General features: G+C 35.8%; 1 protein-coding gene across 1 annotated transcript in view; it reads left to right on the forward strand.

Annotated features, from left to right (window-relative positions):
- Xpr1 (xenotropic and polytropic retrovirus receptor 1) overlaps positions 1-24,428 on the forward strand; it is a 174,519-nt gene that overhangs the window by 127,355 nt on the left and 22,736 nt on the right. The window contains exons 8-11 of the mRNA XM_033762123.1: positions 1,551-1,741; positions 1,950-2,129; positions 7,603-7,774; positions 9,180-9,374. Of these exons, the coding sequence (XP_033618014.1) occupies positions 1,551-1,741; positions 1,950-2,129; positions 7,603-7,774; positions 9,180-9,374 (738 nt within the window). The remainder of the gene's footprint in view (positions 1-1,550; positions 1,742-1,949; positions 2,130-7,602; positions 7,775-9,179; positions 9,375-24,428) is intronic.

Raw genomic sequence — 24,428 nt, forward strand, 5'->3', positions numbered from 1 at the left:
TTTTTTTTTTTTTTTTTTTTTTTTTTTTTTGGTATGGGGGATTGAACGCAGGCCCTTGCATTTGTGAGGCAGGTGGCAGAACCACTGAGCCAAATCCCTGGCCCTCAGCACTACTTTCTGAAGAGAATACTTTTCTTCTTGGCATGCTTACTGAAAATCGACTGTCTGTAGATGTTTATTTCTGAACTTTTAATTTTATTCCTTAGATAAATGGAATATCTTATTTTTATGCCAGTGTTACATTTTTATGGTTATTGTAACATTGGACTACGTTTTAAAACTGTAAAGTATACTGACAAGGCATGATGGCACATTCTTGTAATCCCAGTACTGTGGGAGGCTGAGGCAGAAGGATCACAGCTCAGTGCAGTTTGGGCAGTTTATCAATATCTTGACTGAAAATAAAAGATTTAAAAAGGGGTGATGGATGTTTCTCAGTGTGAAGGCCATGGATCCAATCCCCAGTACCACCACCACTACCACACACACAAACACACACAGAGTGTGAGTCCTACAACTATGTTCTCTTTGATCACTGTTTTGATCATTTGGGACCTTTTCACCTTTTTTGTTTCTTCAAAGTCATTAATCAAGTCATATCACTTATATTAAACCTTCCACTGGCCTGTACATTAGAATAAAAGCTTATGTCTTAACAAAGAAAACACTATCTGCTTTGCCACTGGCTAACTCTTCCACTTCATCTCTTGTTCATTCTATTCATAGTGGCCTTGAGCTTCTGTCATAGGGCCCTTTGTACTTTCCCTCTATCTGAGTCCTACTCCTCTAAATACCTCAATGGTTTATTCTGTTTCCTTAAGATCTCTGCAAATATCATCTCCTGAGCCTCTTCGCTGACCACACCACCTAAAATGGTACATACTGTCTTTATCTCCTTATAGTGCTTTAATTTTTCTTTGTATTCCTTATCAATGTCTCACATTATATGGTAATAAACTGGAGGTAACTATTTTGTCTACTATTCATTACTAAATCTCCACCTCTTACAATGGTATTGGGTATAATGGATATCTAATAAGTATTTGTTGAATAAATGAAGTATTTTCAAGTAAAACAAACATATACTGAATACTAATAATGGGACAGACATCTGATTAGTATAGGCATTTGATATACGTTTACATTTCATCTTCTTAACACACTTAAGAGAATAGACATTATCCTCATTGATCAAGGAAACTGAGACTTAGAAAAATTAAATAACGTGCCCCTTAAATAATTTGATATCCAGTCTACAGTACTTGATTCCAAAGCAAAGTCTTTCTCTGCATTTATTAAATGTTCTGTGTGGTGTAAGGAATACAAAGATAAAGACTAAATGGTTAAGTCAGTTATACATTTTTCAAATGGCATTCTGTAGACTAAAATGAAGAAAGGAAAGAAACTGAAGACAAGTTTATTGGGCTCTTGAAATAATCTCTAGACTTTTCTAATGAAAAGTTCATATGCCAGGCTATGTCTTTGAAAATAAAAGATAATTAAAAGAAATATGGACTTTATAATTAACCAGTAAATTAATATTCTTTCAGCTGTATTTAAACTTGAAACAAATAGAAGTATCTGGCCTTTGATAAGAATCTATCGAGGTGGCTTTCTTCTGATTGAGTTCCTTTTCCTGCTGGGCATCAACACATATGGTTGGAGACAGGCTGGAGTAAATCATGTACTTATCTTTGAACTTAATCCAAGAAGCAATTTGTCTCATCAACATCTCTTTGAGGTAAAGCAAGACATAAATTCCCATGAACATAGTTTGCCAAACTAGCTATATAGCTGGTTTAACGGGTATTGAAATCCATCTTCTACTTTAAAAGGATTATTGACTTAATTACTGACTATTTTCCTTACCTTGGTCTATTAAAGATTCTTCTGAGTAATGGTAAGAATAAAAATAATGTTCTCTTTTTGTCTTCCTTGTCCTTTACCAGATTGCTGGATTCCTGGGGATATTGTGGTGTCTGAGCCTTCTGGCATGCTTCTTTGCTCCAGTTAGTGTCATCCCCACATATGTGTATCCACTTGTCCTTTATGGATTTATGGTTTTCTTTCTTATCAATCCCACCAAGACTTTCTATTATAAATCCCGGTTTTGGCTGCTTAAACTGCTGGTAAGTCCAGAAACTTGTGTAGCATTTTTAGAGTAGTATATTAGTCATTGGCTTCCTCTAAGACAAAACCAAAGCTGCCAGTTGGACAACTCCAAAAGTAACCATTCACATTGTGTCTGTATGGGTGGTGCTTCAGTGTCAGGGGCAGAGAAGGCATGTGATGGATCACACTGAGCATTGTGCAGTGTGATGGCACTGGGAAAAGTATTCATACATTTTTTCCTCCTAAAATAGAGGATAAAATGTCCAGGTACTAAAATAATTTTGCAAATTCTAACCATTTATTATTTCATTATACATCTATGATAACATAGAACTTTGTGAATTTCCTTCTTTAAAAAAGTAGAAAAACGACTGACTTTCCTGTTAAATCAATGCAAATGGTTTTAGTCAAACACTTCCTTTTAGGAAAGACTGGTTTTCTAGAAGTGGTAGGAATATCTTGCCAAATCACCAATTTTAATTTGAGAAACTAACTTTGATCTTTGAATTTCATTTCTTCCATTTTACCTGTTTCTTAATCTCAAAGTATTATTCTCAACAATAGGATATAGTGTTTCCTGTGAAATGATAGCTGTAATTTTGTAATATTGTAGAGGAGAGGTCTTCTTCTAAATAAGGTTAGAAGTGTTTTTGAAAATTAAAGATATTTGATATTAGCCAGACATGGTGGCACATGTTAGTAATACCATGGAGGAGGCTGAGGTAGGAAGGTTGCAAGTTCAGGCTTAGCCTGAGCAACTTAGTGAAGACCATGGTCCTAAATAAAAGAAAGAAAGGGACTAAACATATAGGTCAGTGATAGAGAGCTTGCCTGCCGTACGCAAGCAGGCCTTGGGTTCACTCTCCAATTCAGCTAAAAAATAAAAAATAATTCAAGACTATCCTGAATTACATAGTGAGGTCCTGTCTCAAAAAATAAATAAATGAATGAAATAAAATGAACAAAAGCAAATAGAAAAATTTAAGTAGTTTATCTCTTGAGATGTATAGGAAAAACAGTCATTGCCAGTCAATATCAGATTACTTTTCTTATTGGAAATTATCTGTCATTTTATTACTACCATGGAATTTTTCAACTGTGTTATTTGCATAAAAGATTAGCATTCTTCTGGTTGCTGGGGAGTATATTTAAAATAGTGTATATTTAAACTCCTATTGTTTCCTGCCTCCGTATGCAATCTCATGAAATTATTTTAAAATGAGATTTTTAAATGACTGAAAACTCGGGTGTTACTACAATTGTATTATTGCAATAACATGATAATATAGTTGTGTACACTGTGTGCTAAGTGAACATTTCCCCAGTGCATCCTTCTTTGTTTAAATAGCAAGCTGTGGTTCATGCATGACCAATTACTCTTATTAACAGAAGGATTCCCCATTGAGTAGTCATTATCTGTGCATCTGTTCTATGTTTGTTAATAAATGAGAACTTGTTGATGGAATAGGTTAGCAATAGTGATATAAGAATGAATAGTAGAAGAATAAGATACATTATCCAAAGCAGTGAAATATGAAAAGAAGAATTATGGTTTTTTTTTTAATAATAAGCAAGAATCTTATCATATATATGTCGTTTATACAGTTGACCTGTTGACTTATTTCAGTTCAAATCTCACTGATAAAACTTGCCTTTAGATTTATTTCTCGTGAACTAACAAAAATGTTTTTACTCTAGTTACATTTCTCTGAAATAACTTATTAAAGCCTTTTCCTAAAATAAAACTCTCTTTCCCTCTTTCTTTTTCTTCTCCAATTTTTCAGTGGGATAAACGCATGCATCACATGGCCATAATGATAGTCAGTGGGTGCCATTTATATTGGCATCTGTGGAATTTCTATATGCTACCCATCTTCCCTTTTAAAAAAGCTGAAAAAATTCTTTAAGATAATAACTTATCTTGGTATTAAGTGCAACTTATTTACATCCATTAGATCATATCATATGCCCTCTTCCTTAGCTCTTTAGTGTTTGACCCAGTCAGAAATCCAATTAGAAAATAGGAAACACCTTAGATTTTCTAAACAAAAACATCTAGTATTAGTCACTTTATCTAAAATATCTTAACTTGATCTAAAAATCACATTGGCAAAGGTATTTACAAGCCTCTAAAAATAAAATTGTGTCTTCTCAGATAGGTGTAGTGGCACATCCCTGTAGTCCCAAGACTCTGGGAGGCGGGTGCAGGAGAACCACAAACTCAGACTCAGCCTGGACAATTTAGCAACACCCTATTTCAAAATTTAAAAATTTTAAAAACAGGGTAGGGAGGAGGGGTGGAGAGAGGGCAGGGACAAGGGGAAAAAATGAGAACCAAGACCTGTCATGTAAGGTACAAGATCCCAATAATGAATGTAACTGTACTGTATACCTAAAATGTACCAATAACAATGAGGGGAAAGAATATATTTTAAAAACGGGGCTGGGATGTAGCTCAGTGAGGTCTTGGGTTCAGTACTAGCGTGGTAAAAAAGAAAACAAAATTTACCTTCTTAGCTCTTTGTATTAACTTAGAAGATCATATTAACATTTATTGCACAGTGGAACATCCTTAGTCAGAAAATACAAAATACTTCAAAATCCAAAACCTTTTAAGCACTGACATTACCCTATTAGTGGAAAATTCCACATTTGACCTCAGTGTGATAGATCACAATCGGAATGCAGGGACACTAAAAATGCTGTATAAAATTACCTTCAGAGTGTGTGTATAAGGTATATAGGAAACATAAGTGAATTTTATATTTAGACTTAGGCCCTATTCTCAAGCTCTCTCATTGTATATATACTAATAATCTAAAATGTTTCTGAACCCCAAGTATTTTACATAGGGAATAGTTATCCTGTAATAACTGTTTAGCGGTATTTGTAATATATGTGGTAAAATGTTAATGGCTTTCACTTTCATAGTATTGTTTCAGAATTTTTATCATTTTAATCAAAATCACAAAGTAAAAGTGAAGAATTTGAAAGGTATAAGAATAGAAAATGAGAGTGTAGTTACAAGATTCTTACTCAAAAGAATTCAGAGAAATCTAAAATGAATTTTTATGTAAATGTCAGTGATCACGATCCATTTGTTTTCTCCCTCTCACCTTACCTCTGTCAGAGCTACTTGTTCTCTATACTTCTACTTCCAGGATTTTTTTGTTTTGTTTTGTTTTGTTTTTGTATCGGGGATCAAACTCGGGTCCTTGCGCTTGCTAGGCAGGCAGCGGAACCACTGAGCTAAATCCCCGACCCCCAGGATGTTTTAAATGTGTCTTTATAATAGCAGTTACCATATGGTACCATAATTATATCTCTAGGTATTTGCCCAACTTTGAGGTCTCAGAGGACAAAGACTGTTTTATTTATATCTGTACCTGCACTGTGCCTTAAGTACAGTAAATAGTAAATCTTTGTTAAATGTGTGAATAATTATAATTATATTTTTCCTTCATTAGTTGTATTATACCAATATTTGCTAGTCCTCCTTTCTTCCTATTCATGTTCTGTTTCCTATAAATTTTCCCTTTCAGCTTCCTTTTTTAAAATGCTGATCTCTTCCTTTTCCAATCTCACCCCATCCCTTTGTTTTCTATTTAATGCATTATCTGCTGCTGCTGTTCTTCTGGAGGCTGTCTCTATTAGCCAGGTTTTGAGGATTAGTTTGGCAGATTTTAAGAGTAAAGGAAATCTGTCTCATGTTAGCTAGAAATTTGCAAATTTCCCAATCCTTTGGTATTAAATGCTAAATTTTCCTCTTGTCTTTATCTCTTTGAGTTCTTCCAGTCCATTCTGCACCCTAGTTTCTCAAAATTTTATAAAAACAAGCACCAGAGGTGCTGGGGATGTAGCTCAGTGGAGCAGCATAAGCCCAAATTCCTGAATTCAATCCTTAGTACCGGGAAAGAAAAAAATAAAAATAGGCACCAGAACCTCTTCATGTACAGATCACTAATATCCCATCCTTATTCAACCCCGATTCCCAGAGAGTTAACTATGCATGGAGCTTATGTTTGTAAATTGTTGTTACCTTTCTTTCTGGTGTACTGGACTTATTAAAAGAGCCAGGTAGTTAATAAGACTGAGTTATGGAACCGAAATATATCAGCTTCAGAAAATGTCTCAAAACCTTCATTTTATCCTACAGACCCCCTGATCTAGCTTCCAGAGCTCCAAGATAGGATCTGTCATAGGTAGTAGGCATCCGAGATTGATTCATAATATAGCCATTTATTTCCCTGAAATAATAAAAAATAACTATTTAGAGAAAGAATAGAAAGAATCAACTGAATCTGAGAGGAGAGTGAAATAGACTCCTAGGTTGAATTTGTCTATTAAATAAATATAGATAGATGTCCAGGAAGTTAGACGTTTTGACTGATTTTCTCAAAACTTATGCTTACTTAGATTTCCTTGTTTCCAGAGCCCATTTTTCTTCTGTAGAATAAGATAGAAGGGGTCTGAGAAGATAAGGATTAAAGTTACCTTCATCCTATCTTCACTTCATGTAGGTTTTCAAAGAAATCTACACAATTTGAGCTTATTTCTGGTGATTGCATTAATCTAATCCTTCCATTCTCTATGGAAGGATTTCCCTTTGCGCTCATAAGTAGGTTTCCACAAAATAAGTCAGGTTGAGTTGATGTAACGCTTCAGTAAAATGGGAATATGAATAGTACCTAGCCTTTAGAATTGTTATAAGAATCAACACATTCCTGTGGGCTTGAACCACTGGTGATGTGTGCATGACAGTCCTGTTAGGCAGCTTGCACCATATGATAGGACTGTCCCATGCTGCCCATTGGGTAGTCATGTGTACTACCAGTAGTTCAGAACCACCTGACAGCAAGACAAACAAATTATGGCCCTGTCATGAATGTTTTAAAGTATAACCAACCTCTAATGAAAATACACAGCATGACTTAGTGTTTGATACCTTTAACACATTTAGTATTGTTTTCAGAACAGTGAGAGGAGGACTGATACTTGTAATTTCAAGATGAACACAATCATTACAATGATAGTGAAATGAAAGTCACTTTGGGTAGAGAATAAGGCATGTCTCAGATAGTGTATCATTTTTTCTTATCTATCCTTTGCAGGAGGAACTTTATATTCAGTTAGCTAAGATGAGTAAACATTCTAGATATGGTAATAGATGTTAGACTTTCTTTGGGTACTTCTGCCTGCTGCCACTTTTTGCTTTTGATTTCAACTTTTCCCACCTCTTTGCTTTTTGTTTTTTAACTATGGCTATTCCTTCCCCCATCCATCCCCTTAGTTATCCATTCAACGAATTCCCTTCCCCAGTAGTCAACCCAGCCACTGTTGCTTTGGTCCTTATATTTGTGGTAGGTTCATTGGTTTCCATTTTATCAGCTAATCAATCATACTAAATGGTCAGCTGTGACTTAAAGAAATTTAATGTGACTTTTCTTATTTCTGAGTTGTGTGATTTTTTTTTTCCTTTCTTTCTCTCAGTTTCGAGTATTTACAGCTCCCTTCCATAAGGTAGGCTTTGCTGATTTCTGGCTGGCCGATCAGCTGAACAGCTTGTCAGTGATACTAATGGACTTGGAATATATGATCTGCTTCTACAGTTTTGAGCTCAAATGGGAGGAAAGTAAGGGCCTGTTGCCAAATAATTCAGAAGGTAGGGTATGAATTTGTATTCATGCTACTAAATTGCCAGTATAAACCAAGAAATACTGGAAATGATAACTGAGAAAGTTTAGGTCATGTTAAAAATTCATCCAGTAATTTTACAGATTAACTAAGTATACATGGCACTCTGTCCTTAAGTCTCTTTATTTGAAATAATTTGAGTTTTAAATTATGTTATGTCTTTAGCCAGCCCTTTGCTGCTAGATTTACAATGTAAAGAATTCTGAAACTATTTTTTTTTAAGTTCATTTCATCGGTAGTTATATTGCAGATGCTGTAATTCCAACATTCTCCATCACAGTGTTGCTCTAGGCAGTGATGGTAAACCTTTAGAGCTTTCCAAGATAACAAATAGCCAGATGCAGTGTGTATGCCTTAGGTTTTCCACCACAGTTGTACAGCATTAGATATTTACAGGTGATCAGAAATACGGATTATTTATAATCATATTGAATGCTTGAAGAAAGTCATGATATTGTTATTATTATTTTTGGTTTTTTGAGACAGGGTCTACCTTTGTAGTTCAGGCTGGCCTTGAACTCACTACATAGTCCAGGCTGACCTTGAGCTCAAAGTGATCCTCCTGCTTCAGCCTCCCAAGTGCTGAGATCACAGGTGTATGCCATCACGCCTGGCCTACAAAGTCATGATCGATGGTTGAATTCTTATTTGGTCATTTTTCTTTTGGTCATTTCTGTTTTTTTGTCCGGAGTTCAGATTAATAAAGGATTTTACTTTCATGTCAAAGATCTTAATTTAGATAGGTTGTTGCATCTAACAGAAGGATGACATCTGTGTAACACATTTTCAGTGATTACCAGTAGATCTTAGTTCTGTTATAGGTTGATCACACCTGTTATATCATACTTGTTAAAAAATTATTCTAGCTCAGATACCCAGAAATCTGAGAGGACAGATTTTCCCCCTACAGATTTTACCTTTTCTCTTTAGTTTATATGCTACTAAAAACATTGAGAATATAATAATTGCAAAGAAGAAAGTGATTTTGGGAAAAAAAGGGGCTAAAGGTGTAGGGAAAGTGGGAAGGGTAGGGGAAAGGTAGTAATGGGAAAAAATAGGAGAAAATGAAAAAATGGAAATAAAATGTTTGTAAATGGGGAGGGGAGGAGGGGGTGTAGGGAGGGCAGGGACAAGGGGAAAAAATGAGAACCAAGACCTGTCATGTAAAGGTATAAGATCCCAACAATGAATGTAACTGTACTGTATACCTAAAATATACCAATAAACTCAATGAAGGAAAAAAACAAAACAAAAGAAAGTGATTCTGAAACCCAGGCCTTTTGCTTCTTGTTGATGGTTGCTCTCTACGGCTAAATAATGTGAACAGACTATTTCTTCAATTAAAATTTTTTTCTTCTTTGAAATCTTTACAGAACCAGAAATTTGCCACAAATATTCATATGGTTTGCGAGCCATTGTTCAATGCATTCCTGCTTGGCTTCGCTTCATCCAGTGCCTGCGCAGATACCGAGACACAAAAAGGGCCTTTCCTCACTTAGTTAATGCTGGCAAATACTCTACAACTTTCTTCATGGTGACGTTTGCAGCTCTTTACAGCACTCACAAAGGTATTCAGTGATTGACTATGAAGAGGTTTTTCAATACCTAGATTGTACTCAAATTGTTTCTTACTCTGGTTACTGTTCCATTTGCTGTGCTCTTTTTTTCCACTGAATTTCCAGTCCCCTCAATATCTTTGTTCTTCAACATAATTTTTGTCTTGTGACATTATTTACTAACAATTACCATTGAAAAGAACCACAGTCACTCATATTAGAAAGGATTGTGATGGTGTCTGAAATCCTGAATTATGTCTAATGAGTTCAATCTAGGGATACTTTGAATTTTCATTTGGTGTTTTAGACTTTCTTGTTCATTAATGAGGTTGGGAAATGGCTAAGTGAAAAAGATTCCCTCTGGAAATCAAGTATATTTTTAATTGCTTTTCTTCACCAAGTAGTAAGAATTGTTTCCAGCCCATTTAACTGCAAATTGAGTTCTCTCATCCCTCTAGTTTCTCATCTCCATGGCAACCTGCTATTACTTGCCATTGCTCTTTTGTTGGGAAGAGAAAAAAGCTTTTAAGTTCTGAGCCACATGCAGTCACTCCTTTTGAATTTTTAACCTTTTTTCCAAGCACTGTCAATCAACAGTCTCACTTCCTTTTACTAAAATACATTCCTTCTTTGTCTAAATCAGTAATGCAGTAGTGTAGCCCACACCTTAGAAGCTGCACTTTCTCATCTGTAGGTGGTAAAGAAGTGTTACGAATTGAAATTATTAGTTATTTTTAAACACTTGGTAAAATTTTTTCAGTAATTTTCTTTTTTTGATTGAGGCCATATTTTGGGAGCTTCAGCCAGTGCTACAGTACTGCTGCTTAGCTAACCTGTGTCTGGACTGAAGATGTGGCTCAGTAGTAGAGTACTTGCTTATCGTGTAAGGCACCACAGAAAATAAATAAAGGGAAAAAATAAAGTGTGTTTGATGGTCATGATAGATTAGGGCATTATTTTAGTATGCCTTAAGATGGATGTGGTGCAGCAGATCACTTTATAACAAACTCCCATTTTTGCATCAGATTGTGCAGTGAGGATAGCATTAATAAATGTAGCCAATAATTTTACTACTACGTTAGCACTCATGTTAAGTGATATAATTTTACCAACTACCTTAGTGAAGGAAAGACTTCTCCAAAGCTCCTATAATTTTAACTCTTGCCGAGGAATGCCATCATTCAGTTCCAGCCTGCATCGTAAGTTTAGAAAATTATTAGAGAATTTATAAATTGGCAACTGATTTGATAAATTATATTTTAAGACTCCTTTTACTACATTATCCAGAACCCATCATTCTTCTCCCATCATAGGTAAAAAATGACTACTGTATTTTTTATTGAATATCTTAGAGCATAATGTATCCATGCCTGTACTGATACCATCACTAAGAAGCTGAAATCTGAATTTCTCATCAATAAACACTCCTAATCTGAAAGGCCAAAGCTGGAAAATCAGTGATTTAGATCGCTTTATGGTCTTTAGACATTGTTTTACTTATATACCCCTTCAAATAATTTATAAACTATGTTACTTCTTTGATGCTTTTATATTTACAGCTGAATTTCTTTTTATTAGTGCATGTTAGCAATACATCATAGTTAAATTTGTTTTGGTGGACTGGTATATGGATATTGCAGATCTTGATCATTTTGAGCCCTTTGTTCATTTTTCCCTCATCTCTCCCTTGTCCCCAAAATTTTTTATCTGAAGTTTAAATAATTTAAAAATATGTCATTGCTACACAAAGTACAAATAAAAAAGCAAAACAAAAGATAGATAATAGGAAAAGGGGAAATCTTTTGCAAATGGAAAGGAGACCAAAAGATGGAGGGAAGAGAAAGGGGAGGAAGGATTGGAGAAAGGGATGAAAAAAAAAAGAATTGAGATGTGTCACATACAACGCACACCAGCTCGCCACAGGGAAGGTAATCATTGTGTACTGCAAACATGTACAAATAAAACATAAAAACTGAAAAACATATCATTCCTAGTGTATTTTAAGTATTCACATTTTAAAACAAAACTGCTGAATGTTTGTTACCTAGCTGAGTCCTGAGAGCAAGAAAATGGCCCCTCACTTCCTTAATCGTATGTCCTAGGTTCTTTGTGCCTTTGGTGAGTTTAGTCAAGACACATAAATGGTGTAGAAGTATAGGCAGAATTTGTTGTAAAGTAGATACAGAGAGTTACACCTTAAAATAAGAAAAACTGGCATTGCCAGAGGCATCTTCACCATTTCAAGTTTGTATATGCTTTTTTATGCACACAAAAGTTACTCCTGATTTTCAGAGAACTAGAGTAATTACGATCTTTCTTGCTGCTTTACTTAGAAGGTACTATGGAATTGGAAAGTGTCTTCCTATCCTTTTAGATGGTCAGTGTTTTCTCAGGGGTTTTAATCATGTAAGAAATGTGTGAAAGATAAGATCTTAATTTAAACTGTTGCAGCCCAAGGCCAGAGGGATTTTGGGGCTGGGGATTTAGCTCAATGGTTCTGGAGCCTGCCTCACAAGCACAAGAGCCGGAGTTTGATCCCTAGTACCCCCCAAAAAAAAACATTTCATTTTCTGATATCACTGGGCTATAGATTAATGGCAGCCCGGAATACTGTAGTATCCAGGTAGCCAGGTATCCAAAGGACTGTGCACAATGTATAAACTTAAAAGTGTCATTGGGTTCTGTGGGATTGCTTTAAGTCTGATTCCTAACAAATGATTATAAATGTATTATACATTGAAGTCTTCATTTCTTAACTGGCAAATGTGCTGGTATTTATTTTTGTTATTTTTTTATGGTACATTTTAGGTATACAATTTGATGATATTCATCATTGGGAATTTGTACCTATACATGATATATCTTGGTTCTTATTTTTTTCCCCATCCCCTGCCCTCTCTTCAACCCCTCCACCCTTCCCTAGTTACAAAGACTTTGTTTCCATTTTTTCCTTTTCTCATATTTATTCCTTCCCCTTCTTTCCTTTCCTCTATGTCTCCTACTTCCCCTTCCCCTTTGGAGCTCTTGTTCCTGTTTCACATTATCTGTTGTACAGTTTGATCCTTATTTACATTTTTAGTTTCACACCAGAAAAACTATTCGGTATTTACTCATGTGTGTCCTATGTATTTCACTTGAATGGCCTGAATGTGCATCCATTTAGCTGTAAATGTCTCTGGTTTCTCATTCTTTATGACTGAGTAGTACTCCATTTTATTTCATTTCTTTTGGGAAGATACCCAGCAGGTGAATAGCTGGGTCAAATGGGACTTCTAATCCTAGTTTTTTTAGGTATCTCCCTACTGATTTCCACAGTAGTCCTAATGGTAGAAAAGAGTTTCTTTTTCCTCACAACCCTGCCATTTGATTTGTTATTGGTTGATTTCTTGAGAGCAGCCATTCTTTCTGGAATGATGTGGATTCTTAGCATTGTTTTCATTTGCATCTCTCGAATGACCAGTGATATTGAGCATTAATTCATATGTTTTTGCTGTTACTACTTTTTCTGAGAAATGTCTGTTCATTTCAGATGCCCATTTTTGGACTGGGTCTTAAATTTGGGAGGTCTGATTTTTTTAAGTTCTTCATATATATTCTAAATAGTGGACCTTTGTTTGAGGAACAGCTGGTAAAAAAATTTTCCCATATTGTGGGTTGTTTCTTCACACTGTTGGTTTCTCTTGCTGTGCAGAAGCTTTATAATAAGATGAGATCCCAATTGTTGATTCTTTGTGCTAGCTCATGTATGACTGAGGTTTGTTCATAACATCTTTTCCTACACCAGTGTCTTCAAGAGTTCTACCTAACCACTTCTGCCAGTTTAGTGTTTCTGTTTTAATATTTAGATCTTTGATCCATTTTGATTTTAGTTTAGTACATAGTGAAAAATAATAGATCTAGTTTTAATCTTTGACAAGTTGAAACCCAGGTTTTTCAGCACCATTTATCAAAGAGGATCTCTTTCCTCCAAAGAGGGTGGTTGGCTTCTTTGTCAAAGATGAAGTAGTTGAGTGTGTCAAGAGTAGTTTCTGCATCTTTGTGTGTGTGTGTGTGTGTGTGTGTGTGTGTGTGTGTGGTTCTGGGGAGGAACTCAAGACCTTGCATTTGCAAGGCAGGTGGCAGCAACACTGAGCTAAATCCTGTTTCTGCATCTTCTAATCTGTTCCACTGATCCTTTGGTATGCTTCTTTGCCAGTACTGTGCTGTTTTTATCATAGTAGCTTTGTAGTATAGTTTCACGTTGGGGATTATGATACCCTTTACCTTGTCTTTGTTGCCTAGAACTGCTTTTGCTATTCTAGGTCTCTTGTTTCAAATGAATTTTTGGATTGTTTTCTGGAGTTCTGTGAAGTATGCTTTTGGAATTTCAATTGGGATTGCATTCGATCTATATAGCAGTTTTGGAAGTATGGCCATTTTCACTATATTGGTTCTTCTTACCCAGGAGCAAAAGGTGTCTTTGTATTTTCTGATATACTCTTCAATCTCTTTTTTCAGAGTGCTATAGTTTTCAGAGTAGAGGTCTTTGATTTCTTTCATTAGGTTGATTCCTAGATATTTCTCTTTATGCTATTGTGAAAGGAGTTGTTTCTTCAATTCCTCTCTCAATGAGTCTGTTGTTAGTGTACAGGAAGGCTATTGATTTTTGTGTGTTGACCTTGTATCCAGCTACTCTTCTGAATTTGGTTATTAAGTCTAAAAGATTTTTTGGTAGAATTCTTGGGGTCTTCTATATGGAGTATTATGTCATCTGCAAATCAATTTCACATCTACACATGCTGTTTTGGAACACACGCCACTTTCAGACCTGCTAATGTCTAACTACCTGCCTAACAGGTAAACTAAATATAAAGCAGTTTGATACTCTGAATATTTGTTTTTTGAGATGGAGTCTCCCTAAGGAGTTCAAGCTGACCTTAAATTCATTCTCTCTACGTATTCCAGGCTGTCCTTAAACTTGGAGTGATCCTCCTGCCTCAGCCACCAGAATGCTGGGATTACAGGTGTGTGCCACCACACCCAGCTAGCATTCTTTTTTTTTAATGAAGCAGTTCTACAATAGAAAATGTGTATCTCTCTCCTATTGAAGTATATTTTAATGTGACATTTTTATTTTAATGTAATATAAATATATTGTATTTTAATGACTTGTCTGCTGTGTATATATGTAAATTGAATTTATTTCCTGTCACTACAAGGTGCTAAGATTAATCTTTTTTTCTTTTTGGGGGTTGAAATTATTACCTTGATTATTATATATTTTTTCAAAGCGACATTACAAATATATTACAAATTTTAATTATGACTGCACATAAGTATTTCTAGTGTAAAATGTTGTAAACGGTATTTAGATGGAAAGGGAATGAATTTGATTGCTACAGTGACTGTTATTTTGGGATTTTTGTTTTGTTTTTTTTGAGACAGGGTCTCACTGTGTAATTCAGGCTGGCCTCGAGCTCACTATGTAGCCCAGGCTGGCCTCAAACTCACAGTGCCTCAGCCTCCCAAGTGCTAGAATTATAGGCATGTATTTCCACCATGCCTAGCAATGACCCTCAGTTTTATCTTGAGTTATACACCCCAAAATTACATAGTAATAGGCTGGGTGTGGCGGCTCACACCTGTAATCTCAGCACTTAGGAGACTGAAGAGAAGGATTGCTGTAACTTTGTGGCCACCCTGGCCTACATAGTGAGTTCAAGGTCAGCCTGAGTTACATAGGGAGACCCTGTCTCAAAAAAACAAAAAATTACATAGTAGTGTATCATCAATCATTATTTTTAATAAAGTGGTTTTTCTTATTGAATTGAAAATGAGGCAAAGAATTGAACATAAACTGAATGAAAAAGATTTAACAGTGCATTATAGCTATTAGCTATTTTTAATTAGACAGTAGACAATTTCTTATTTTTATTAGTATATATTATCTTATTATTAGTAGTATATATTTGTATAATGATTACATTTATCATGATGAATTGGTATGTACATGACACATCTTAATTCTTTTAACTTCCCTTTCCTTCCCTGCCCGCCCCTGTGGTTATTAATTTTAAAGGCTTATATTGTTTAGCCCAACATATTAAAACAGGAAAATTAAAATGTTAATTTAAATACATACTTACCAATGGAATGCTTTGATTTTACCGTATTCTTTTTTTTTTTTTTTGTACTGGGGATGGAACTTGGGACCTTGTGCTTACGAGGCAGGCAGTAAATTCGCTGAGCTAAATCTCCAGCTCCTTACCATATTCTTTAAATGTATTTTTGAAAGAAAGTTTTAATAATTGCACATGACACTCATCCAATTTATAGAAAATATCTGCAGTTTACCTGTAGGAAATGAAAAACTTTTTTCTCTTTCCTCTTGGATTACTGACAAAGACTATACTAATTAAATTGACAAAAGATAAATTAACAGGAGAAAGGTTTATTATACATGTAATGGCCTTCATAGAAAAGAAGTGAAGGGCCAGGAATTTAGCTCAGTGGTTCTGCCTCCTGCCTTGCCAGCACAAGGACCTGAGTTCAATCCCCAGTACCAAAAAAAACGAAAGAAAGAAAAGAAGTGAAGATCCAGAGAAGTAACTAGACAGAAGGGCTTATATTCCATTTTTTCGAAGAGTGATAAATTATAGAAAAATAAGTCAGTGACTCAGAGCCACCTCTGCTGTGCAGCCTGGCCCAAACTACGGGCCTCCTCTGGAGCCGCACCATTTCCAGCAGGTGCCAGTGACTGGCTCTGACACAGCTCCAGGCAGGTGAGTTTTGCATCACTGCCCCAGCTTGGACTCAGAGCCACCTCTGCTGTGCGGCCCAGCCTGAACTACGGGCCTCCTCTGGAGCTGCGCCGTTTCCAGCAGGCGCCACTGATTGGCTCTGACACTGTGCCAGGAGGGTAGCCACGCTGAGCACTGTCACCACCTCCCCACCCCAGCTATTAGATCCCCTGATTGAGCCAGTCCTTGGATGCACTCTGCAGAAGCATGGTGGGCTATAAAGGGTGGTGATTGATCCTATCATGTTCCTGATTGTATCGATAGGGATAAGGTATAGGGATTGATTTAATGAGCTGTTTTCTCAATTATGAAAATGAGAATGTCTATAAGTCATTAGAGAATCAAAGACTGGGACCCAACAATATCAGGAAGATTTAATGACCCAGAGATTGAATCAAGGGCAACCCAAAAGCAAAAATAAAGATGAGAAAACACTTAAGCCACAAAAACAGACTTCCAGTCCACTAATGGCAAACAGTAGGGCAAAGGAGTATGAAAAATCAGATAATGAACCTCCAGGACACTCAGAACTCACAGTACAGGAAGTAAAAAAACTGATCAATCAGGCTCTAGAAAAATTCAAACCAGAAATTATTTCCCAGATAACCATAGACATGGTGAGCAAAATGAAAGACATGATTTGAGACTCCAGAACAGAAACTGACAAAAAAATAGATGAGCTTAGGAACATGATAGAAACCATGAAGGCCCAGAATAAGAAAGAAATGGAAACAGTGAACACCCAACATAGGAAAGAAATGGAATCCATTACACAGATTCAAGCAGATATCCAGGAGATTAAAAACTCCATTGAAAGCATATGCAACAGAATAAAAGATTGCGAAGATAGAATCTCAGATATAGAAGATAGGATAGCAGACAGTGACCATGAAAAGAGAGGTCTCTTAAAAACAGTGAGGAAGCATGAGAAATCGATCCAACAACTCCTAGATGATGCAAAGAAGAATAACATAAGAATGATAGGAATCCATGAAGTACCAGGAGAAAATGCAAATGACTTAAAAAAGCTGTTCAGAGAATTAATGACAGAAAACTTCCCAAACAGAGGGGAAGAATTAGACATACAGATAAGCGAGGCATATAGGACACCAACTAGCCACCATCAAAAAAAATCTACACCTAGGCATATAATAATCAAGATCCCAGAAACCCAACAGAAGAACAAAATACTACAAGCAGTAAGAGAAAAGAAACAAATCACATGCAAAGGAAAGCCCATCAGAATCACAGCAGACTTTTCAACACAAACCCTCAGGTCAAGGAGAGCCTGGAGTAAGGTATTTCAAGTCCTAAAAGAAAACAACCTACAAGCAACACTGATGTATCCTGCAAAACTCTCTTTCAAGATGGATGGAGAAATAAGATACTTCCATGACAAAGAACACTTGAGAAACTTCATGAATATTAAACCAGCACTACAAAGAATTTTAAACAATATCCTAGAAAAAGACGATGAAGATCACAACACCAGGAGGCCCAACAGAGCAAATCAAATAGCCAAGGCAAGAAACTAAGGAGAGGACAAAAATAAAAGAGTCAACAAAAGGACAATAGCATGACAATAATAAGTCAGTACATATCAGTTTTAACTATCAATGTCAATGGCCTCAATTCACCAATCAAGAGAAATAGATTGGCAGAATGGATTAAGAAGCAAAATCCAACAATATGTTGTATACAAGAAATACACCTAGTGCAAAAAGAAGCCCATAGACTGAAAGTGAAAGGATGGGAAACAATTCTCCATGTGACAGGAGTTGAGAAAAAAGCAGAGGTAGCAATCTTATTCGCAGACAAAGCAAACTTCAAACCAAAACTGATTAAGAGAGACAAAGAGGGCCACTACATCCTTGTTAAAGGGAACAATCCAAGAGGAAGAAATGGCAATCATAAACATATGTGCACCAAATATAAATGCCCCCAACTATACAAAACAAATATTAAGTAACATGAAAAACCAAATAACCACTAATACAATTGTAGTGGGGGATCTGAATACCCCACTATCACAAATAAACAGATCATCCTGGCAAAAAATCAACAATGAAATACTAGAACTGAACCAAACTTTTGAATGTATGGCCTTATTAGACGTCTATAGAGTGTTCCACCCCACAAAATCAGAATATACATTCTTTTCCGCTGCACATGGGTCATTCTCCAAGATAGATCACATACTAGCTCACAGAACAGGTTTGAATAAATGCAAAAGAATTAAAGTTTTTCCCTGTATATTATCAGATCACAGTGCAATAAAGCTGGAGATCAATAGCATAAGAAACCATAGGAACTTTACAAACACATGGAAATTGAACAACACTCTCCTGAACAATCAATGGGTCACAGAGGAAATTAAAGAAGAAATTAGACAGTTTTACAAACAAATGATAACACCAGTACAACATACAGGAACCTGTGGAACACAACGAAAGCAGTTCTACATGGAAAATTCATAGCACTGAATTCCCACTAGGAAAACAGAGCAAGCTCAAATAAACAACCTAATGAGGAATCTTAGGCTCCTAAAAAAAGAAGAGTAAGAAAAAGCCAAAGCTTATACAAGAGAGGATATGATAAAGATTAGAGTAGAAATCAATGCAATGAAAACTAAGAAAATGATACAAAAAATAAATGAATCAAAGAGTTGGTTTTTTGAATGAATAAATAAAATTGATAAACTCTTTCTAACCTTATCAAAGAAAGGAAGGAAAAGGTTCAGATCTATGCAATTAGGACTAGAAAGGTGAAGTCACAACAGATCCAAAAGAAATCCAGAGGATCATCAATACCTACTTTCAGAACCTGTACTCTAATAAAATGGAAAACACAGAAGAAATGGACAGATTTCTAGATATTTATGAATTGCATTTGATGAAGAAGATTAAAAAATTTTTAAACACCCCTATTACAATCAGTGAAATTGAAAATGTAATTAAAAGTTTACCAACAAAGAAAAGCCCAGGTCCTGATGGATTCACTGCTGAATTCTATAAGACATTTAGAGAAGAACTACTGCCACTACTCTTTGAACTTTTCAATGAAACTGGAAGGGAAGCAATACTTCCAAATTCATTCCTGGAAGCAAGTATTACTTTGATTCCCAAACCAGAGAAAGACCCAACTAAAAAAGAGAACTACAGGCCAATCTCCTAATGAATATAGATGCAAAAATCCTCAATAAAATACTGGCAAACAGAATACAGAGGATCATCAAGAAGATCATACATCCCGACCAAGTCGGATTTATTCGAGGGATGCAAGTATGGTTCAACATATGTAAATCAATAAATGTAGTACACTATATAATAGAGTCAAGGTCAGAAGCCATATGATCCTATCAATAAATGCAGAAAAAGCATTTGACAAAATTCAACACCCATTCATGATAAAAACCCTGCAGAAAATTGGAATAGATGGTCTGTGTCTCAACTTAATAAAGGCTATCTGTGAAAACCAACAGCCAACATCATATTAAATGGCCAAAAACTGAAAACCTTCACATTAAAATCAGGAACAAGACAAGGATACCCACTATTGCCATTCCTCTTCAATGTAGTTCTTGAAACATTAGCCACAGCAATTAGACAAGAGAAAGAAATTAAAGCAATAAAGATAGGAAAGGAAGAAGTTAAACTGTCATTATTTGCTGATGATAGGATACTCTACATAGAAGACCCAAAAACTCTGCCAAAGGCTTCTACATTTAATTGACACTTTTAGCAGAGTAGCTGGATACAAGATCAACACTCAAAAATCAATAGCCTTCTTGTACACAAATAACAGACTCACTGAGAAAGAAATTAGGGAAACAATTCCTTTCACAATAGCACCCCAAAAATGAAGTATCTGGGAATCAATCTAACAAATGAAGCAAAAGAACTCTACACTGAAAACTACAGCACTCTGAAAAAAGAGATCAAGGAGGATATAAGAAAATGGAAAGATCTCCCCTGCTCCTGGGTAGGAAGAATCAACATGGTGAAAATGGCCACAGTACCAAAACTGCTATACAGATTCAATGCAATACCAATTGAAATCCCAACTCTATACTTCACAGAACTAGAAAGAAGAATCCGATAATTCATTTGGAACCATAAGAGACCTAGAATAGCAAAAGCCATCCTAGGCAACAGACACATGGCAGCAGGTATAACAATTCCCAATTTGAAACTACACTACAAAGCCACTGAGATAAAAACAGCGCGGTACTGGCAAAGAAACAGACCTGAGGATCAGTGGAACAGATTGGAAGACACAAAAACAACTCCAGATGCACTCAGCTACCTCATCTTTGACAAAAGAGCTGACAGTCCCCACTGGAGGAGAGATAGCCTCTTTAATAAATGGTGTTGGAAAAACTGGATCTCAACCTGCAAAAGACTAAAACTAGACCCTTATCTGTCACCTTGCACTAAATTAAAATCCAAGTGGATTAAAGATCTAAATATAAAAACAAAAACACTAAACTTGCTGGAAGATAAGTTAGGCAGAACTCTGGAAGACATTGACATAGGAAAAGACTTTATGAACAAATCCTCAGTAGCATGGGAAATAGCAGAAAGAATCAACAAGTGGGATCTCATCTTATTAAAAAGCTTCTGCACTACAAAAGAAACCATCAACAGACCAAGAGACAACCTACAATGTGGGAAAAACTTTTTACCAGCTGCTCCTCAGACAAAGGACTATTATCTAAAATATATAAAGAACTCAAAACAACCAGCCCCCCCAAATATAAAGATCTGTTTCTAAAATGGGCATCTGAAATGAACAGACATTTCTCAGACAAAGAAATAAAAGCAGCAGTAAATATATGAAAAAATGCTCCACATCACTGGTCATTCGAGAGATACAGATGAAAACAACACTGAGATTTCACCTCACCCCACAAAGAATGGCTGCTATCAAGAAATCACACAATAACAAACGTTCGCACGATTGTGGGGAGAAAGGAACCCTTCTCCATTGTTGGTGGAAGTGCAGACTGGTGCAACCCTATGGAAGTCAATATGGAGATACCTCAACGAACTAGGATTAGAGGTTCCATTTGACCCAGCCATCCCTCTGCTGGGTATCTTTCCAAAAGAATTAAACGAATCATACCACAGTGATATATACGCACCCATGTTTATAGCAGCACAGTTTGTAATAACTAAAACTTGGAAACAGCCCATCTGTCCATCAGTTGGAAACTGGTTAAAGAAGATGTGGTTTTTCTATAAAATGGAATACTACTCAGCCATAAAGAATGAGAAAGTAGATTCATTCATAGGTAAATGGGTACATTTTGAGGATATACTCCTCAGTGAAATAAATAAGTCATACATATGCAAATACTGAATAGTTTCTCTGGTGTGATAAACTAAAATAGTACTCAAGATCCTAACGTGACAATTAGCAACGTGAAATAGGAAGAAAAGTACCAAAGGTGTAGGGACAGTGAGAAGGATAGGGAAAGGGGAATAAGGAAAAAGCAAAAAAATATGAGAAAATGTAAAAATGGAATTAAAGTGTTTGAAGGTGGGGAGGGGAGGAGGGGGTGAAGGGGGGGGGGGGATAAGGGGAAAAAATGAGAACCAAGACCTGGCATGTAAAGGTACAAGATCCCAGTAATGAATGTAACTGTACTGTATACCTAGAATGTACCAATAAATTCAATTTTTAAAAAAATAAGTCAATGAAGGTGGTATGATTAGGCCTCTAGGGACTGTAATTGTGGATGGTTAAATATACAGGGAAACTAATAGAAAGAAAAGGGTTATTTAGAAAGGTTATTATATAGACTCCAGTGGGTGCCTCCTCCATTGAGAATCACGTCAGGTAATTAAGAGTTACCCTCCTCTAGGTTTAGGAGAGACAGTTTTGTAAGTAGAAATTTCTATTAGCTTCACAAGGAGAATTTCTGGCCTACTCTTAGACAGAAAGGGAGGAGGCAGAGTGATTTACTGCATCTACTGTTTCTCATTTGCCTTCAGCTCGAAATGATCTCTATTCCAAAGTGGAATAGCATGTTCTGGTCTTCTTCCTACCCTAATTAAGAAAGTAGTCAGAAAAAAAAAAAAAAGGCAGCCACACAGGAAAAGTTTTGACTTCAGATTAACATATTTACATTCATCTCTGTACAAACACCTCATTCCCTACCTCATTCCCTAATTCTAATTCTGAAATAGGTGAGTGAGTAGGTGTCTGCACCAGGGTATGTTTTCTAGGCACTAAAAAAAAGCAACAAACAAAACACAGTTCCCCTTCCTCCCTCCCTGCCCCACCCCTTTCTTTCCTTCCTTTTAATTTTTTATTTTGAGACAGGGTCTTAATTCATTGCTAGTTGCCCAGGCTAAGCTCAGACTTTGAATCCTCCTGCCCCAGCCTCTCAGAGTTCTGGGGTTACAGGCATGTGCTAACACATCTGGCTAAAAGATTTATGAGGAAAAAATTATGTTTTTATGAGGAAAAAAGAGTAAAAGATGGTGAGGTGACCTTGCTCACACTCAGAAATCTGAGTCTTCAAAGAACTGTCCTGCAAGGCTTACCATAGTAACAGCATCAAAATTGTTTCAAAGGTTGTGTCTTATGTTGTGTGATTTATAAAAATAGAGGCCTAAGAGTTAACTCTACACCTACACTCATTTTTTAGAAGATAAAGGAGGAGGTTAAGCCAACCCATTTTGGGGAGACCATGTATGGTAATTACAGTAATGCAGCCAACCCTGATTTGTTGTATTAAAAAGGAAACACATTTAGAACACTTTGATGCGTTTTATTTTCTGTCACTGATATTTAGAAACAAAGGAATTTAGTTAGCAGCCAGTCTCTGTATTTAAAAATTCATTACACGACTAAATTTGAAGCCAACTCCTAGAAATGCTTTGTTAAGAATTGGGATTAGAGGAGGCAGGAAAGTATTTTAAATGGTTTTTGTGTCTTTGAGGTTTCTTCGCTTTAGCAAGGAGAAGCCTGTGGGAAGTACAGTAACAAACTATTGCTAACTTGTGATCACTTTTTGAGGGATAGTACTTTGTTATATTTTCTATTTTCATTTATATTTTCTAACATTCTGAAATATTTATAAATTGTTAGTGGGTTTAATAATGTACTCTTCTCTTAACTATATGGAGTAGAAATTTTTTAATTCATAATTTCCTTTAGACTTTTATGTTGTAGCATTTGCTAAAAAGTATTCACTGCTTTTAAAAGTACAGTACTTAGAAAAAAGAGATATTATTTCTACACTTGTACCTCATTTATATCTCTGTGATTGGTTGTTTTTCAGTGTCTAGATCTCTTGTTTTTTAACATTTGCTAAGAGTTACTGTGTCTCCTAATGAGGATTCCTCAACAGTAGTTCAGTGCCTTCAATGCAGTATTCATTTTATTGTTTTGAGTGAGCACACTTAGTCCTAAAGTACTCAGTCTCCTCCATATGACCAATTTATTTTTCTACCCTGAATAATAGGCTGCTATTGCAGATTTCCAAATTTTAGTCTTCTTAGACTATAACAGAAATGGTAATATTTTTAATTCTCTAGGGAAACTTATTCCATTAACTTTTTAAAAAAGAGTTCTTTTTAAAAGAGAACTTTTTTAAAAAAGTTCATTTGGATAAATGTTCTTATTTTTCCTATTAAAAGTTACCTAAAACTTTAACCCTTTGAACTTGTTATATTGTGCTGTAATTTCCCTAGACTAATAATGCAAAAAAGAAATTGATTTTTTAATTCATCTTGACACAGTATTAGCTTTAAGACCCAATGATGCCGTAAACTAAAGGTAAGATTTATTTTCTTCTGATTAATAATTTAACTTTAATTCCACAAATATTTCTTGAATTACTTTTGTCCCTTTGTCATGGTGATAATTGTAAATCGTTATAATTTTATCTAATTCTAAATTGCTTCTAAGATATTAATTATAGCTTTGAAAAAATCTGTACTGGGGTGATCTGGGACCCAAGGTGAAGGAATAGCACTTACCTGGGGGTAGCTTTTCATGTGGTGCTGACAAAAAGAAGTCATATTGTGGAAACATCAGCATTAAGGGAGGATTCTAGCTAAACTAATTTAACAGGATTCTTGCTGAAAGCGGACTACAGTGATCAGTTAGTTACCTGAAGTGGGGCTGAGGGTAAGGGTGAAGAGACTTAATTGACTTAGCAAGTTTCTTGCTACAACTAGGTGGTGCTGCAGGTCTTCCAAAGACAGATGTCAGGGTAAAGGCTGAGGAGTCTGCCTAGAGTTAGGTAAAGGAGAGAGTCTTTGTCAGAGGTAAG

The sequence above is a fragment of the Fukomys damarensis genome, unplaced genomic scaffold (assembly GCF_012274545.1).
Source record: "Fukomys damarensis isolate Sample0158 unplaced genomic scaffold, DMR_v1.0_HiC HiC_scaffold_11, whole genome shotgun sequence".
In the NCBI taxonomy this organism is placed as follows: domain Eukaryota; kingdom Metazoa; phylum Chordata; class Mammalia; order Rodentia; family Bathyergidae; genus Fukomys; species Fukomys damarensis.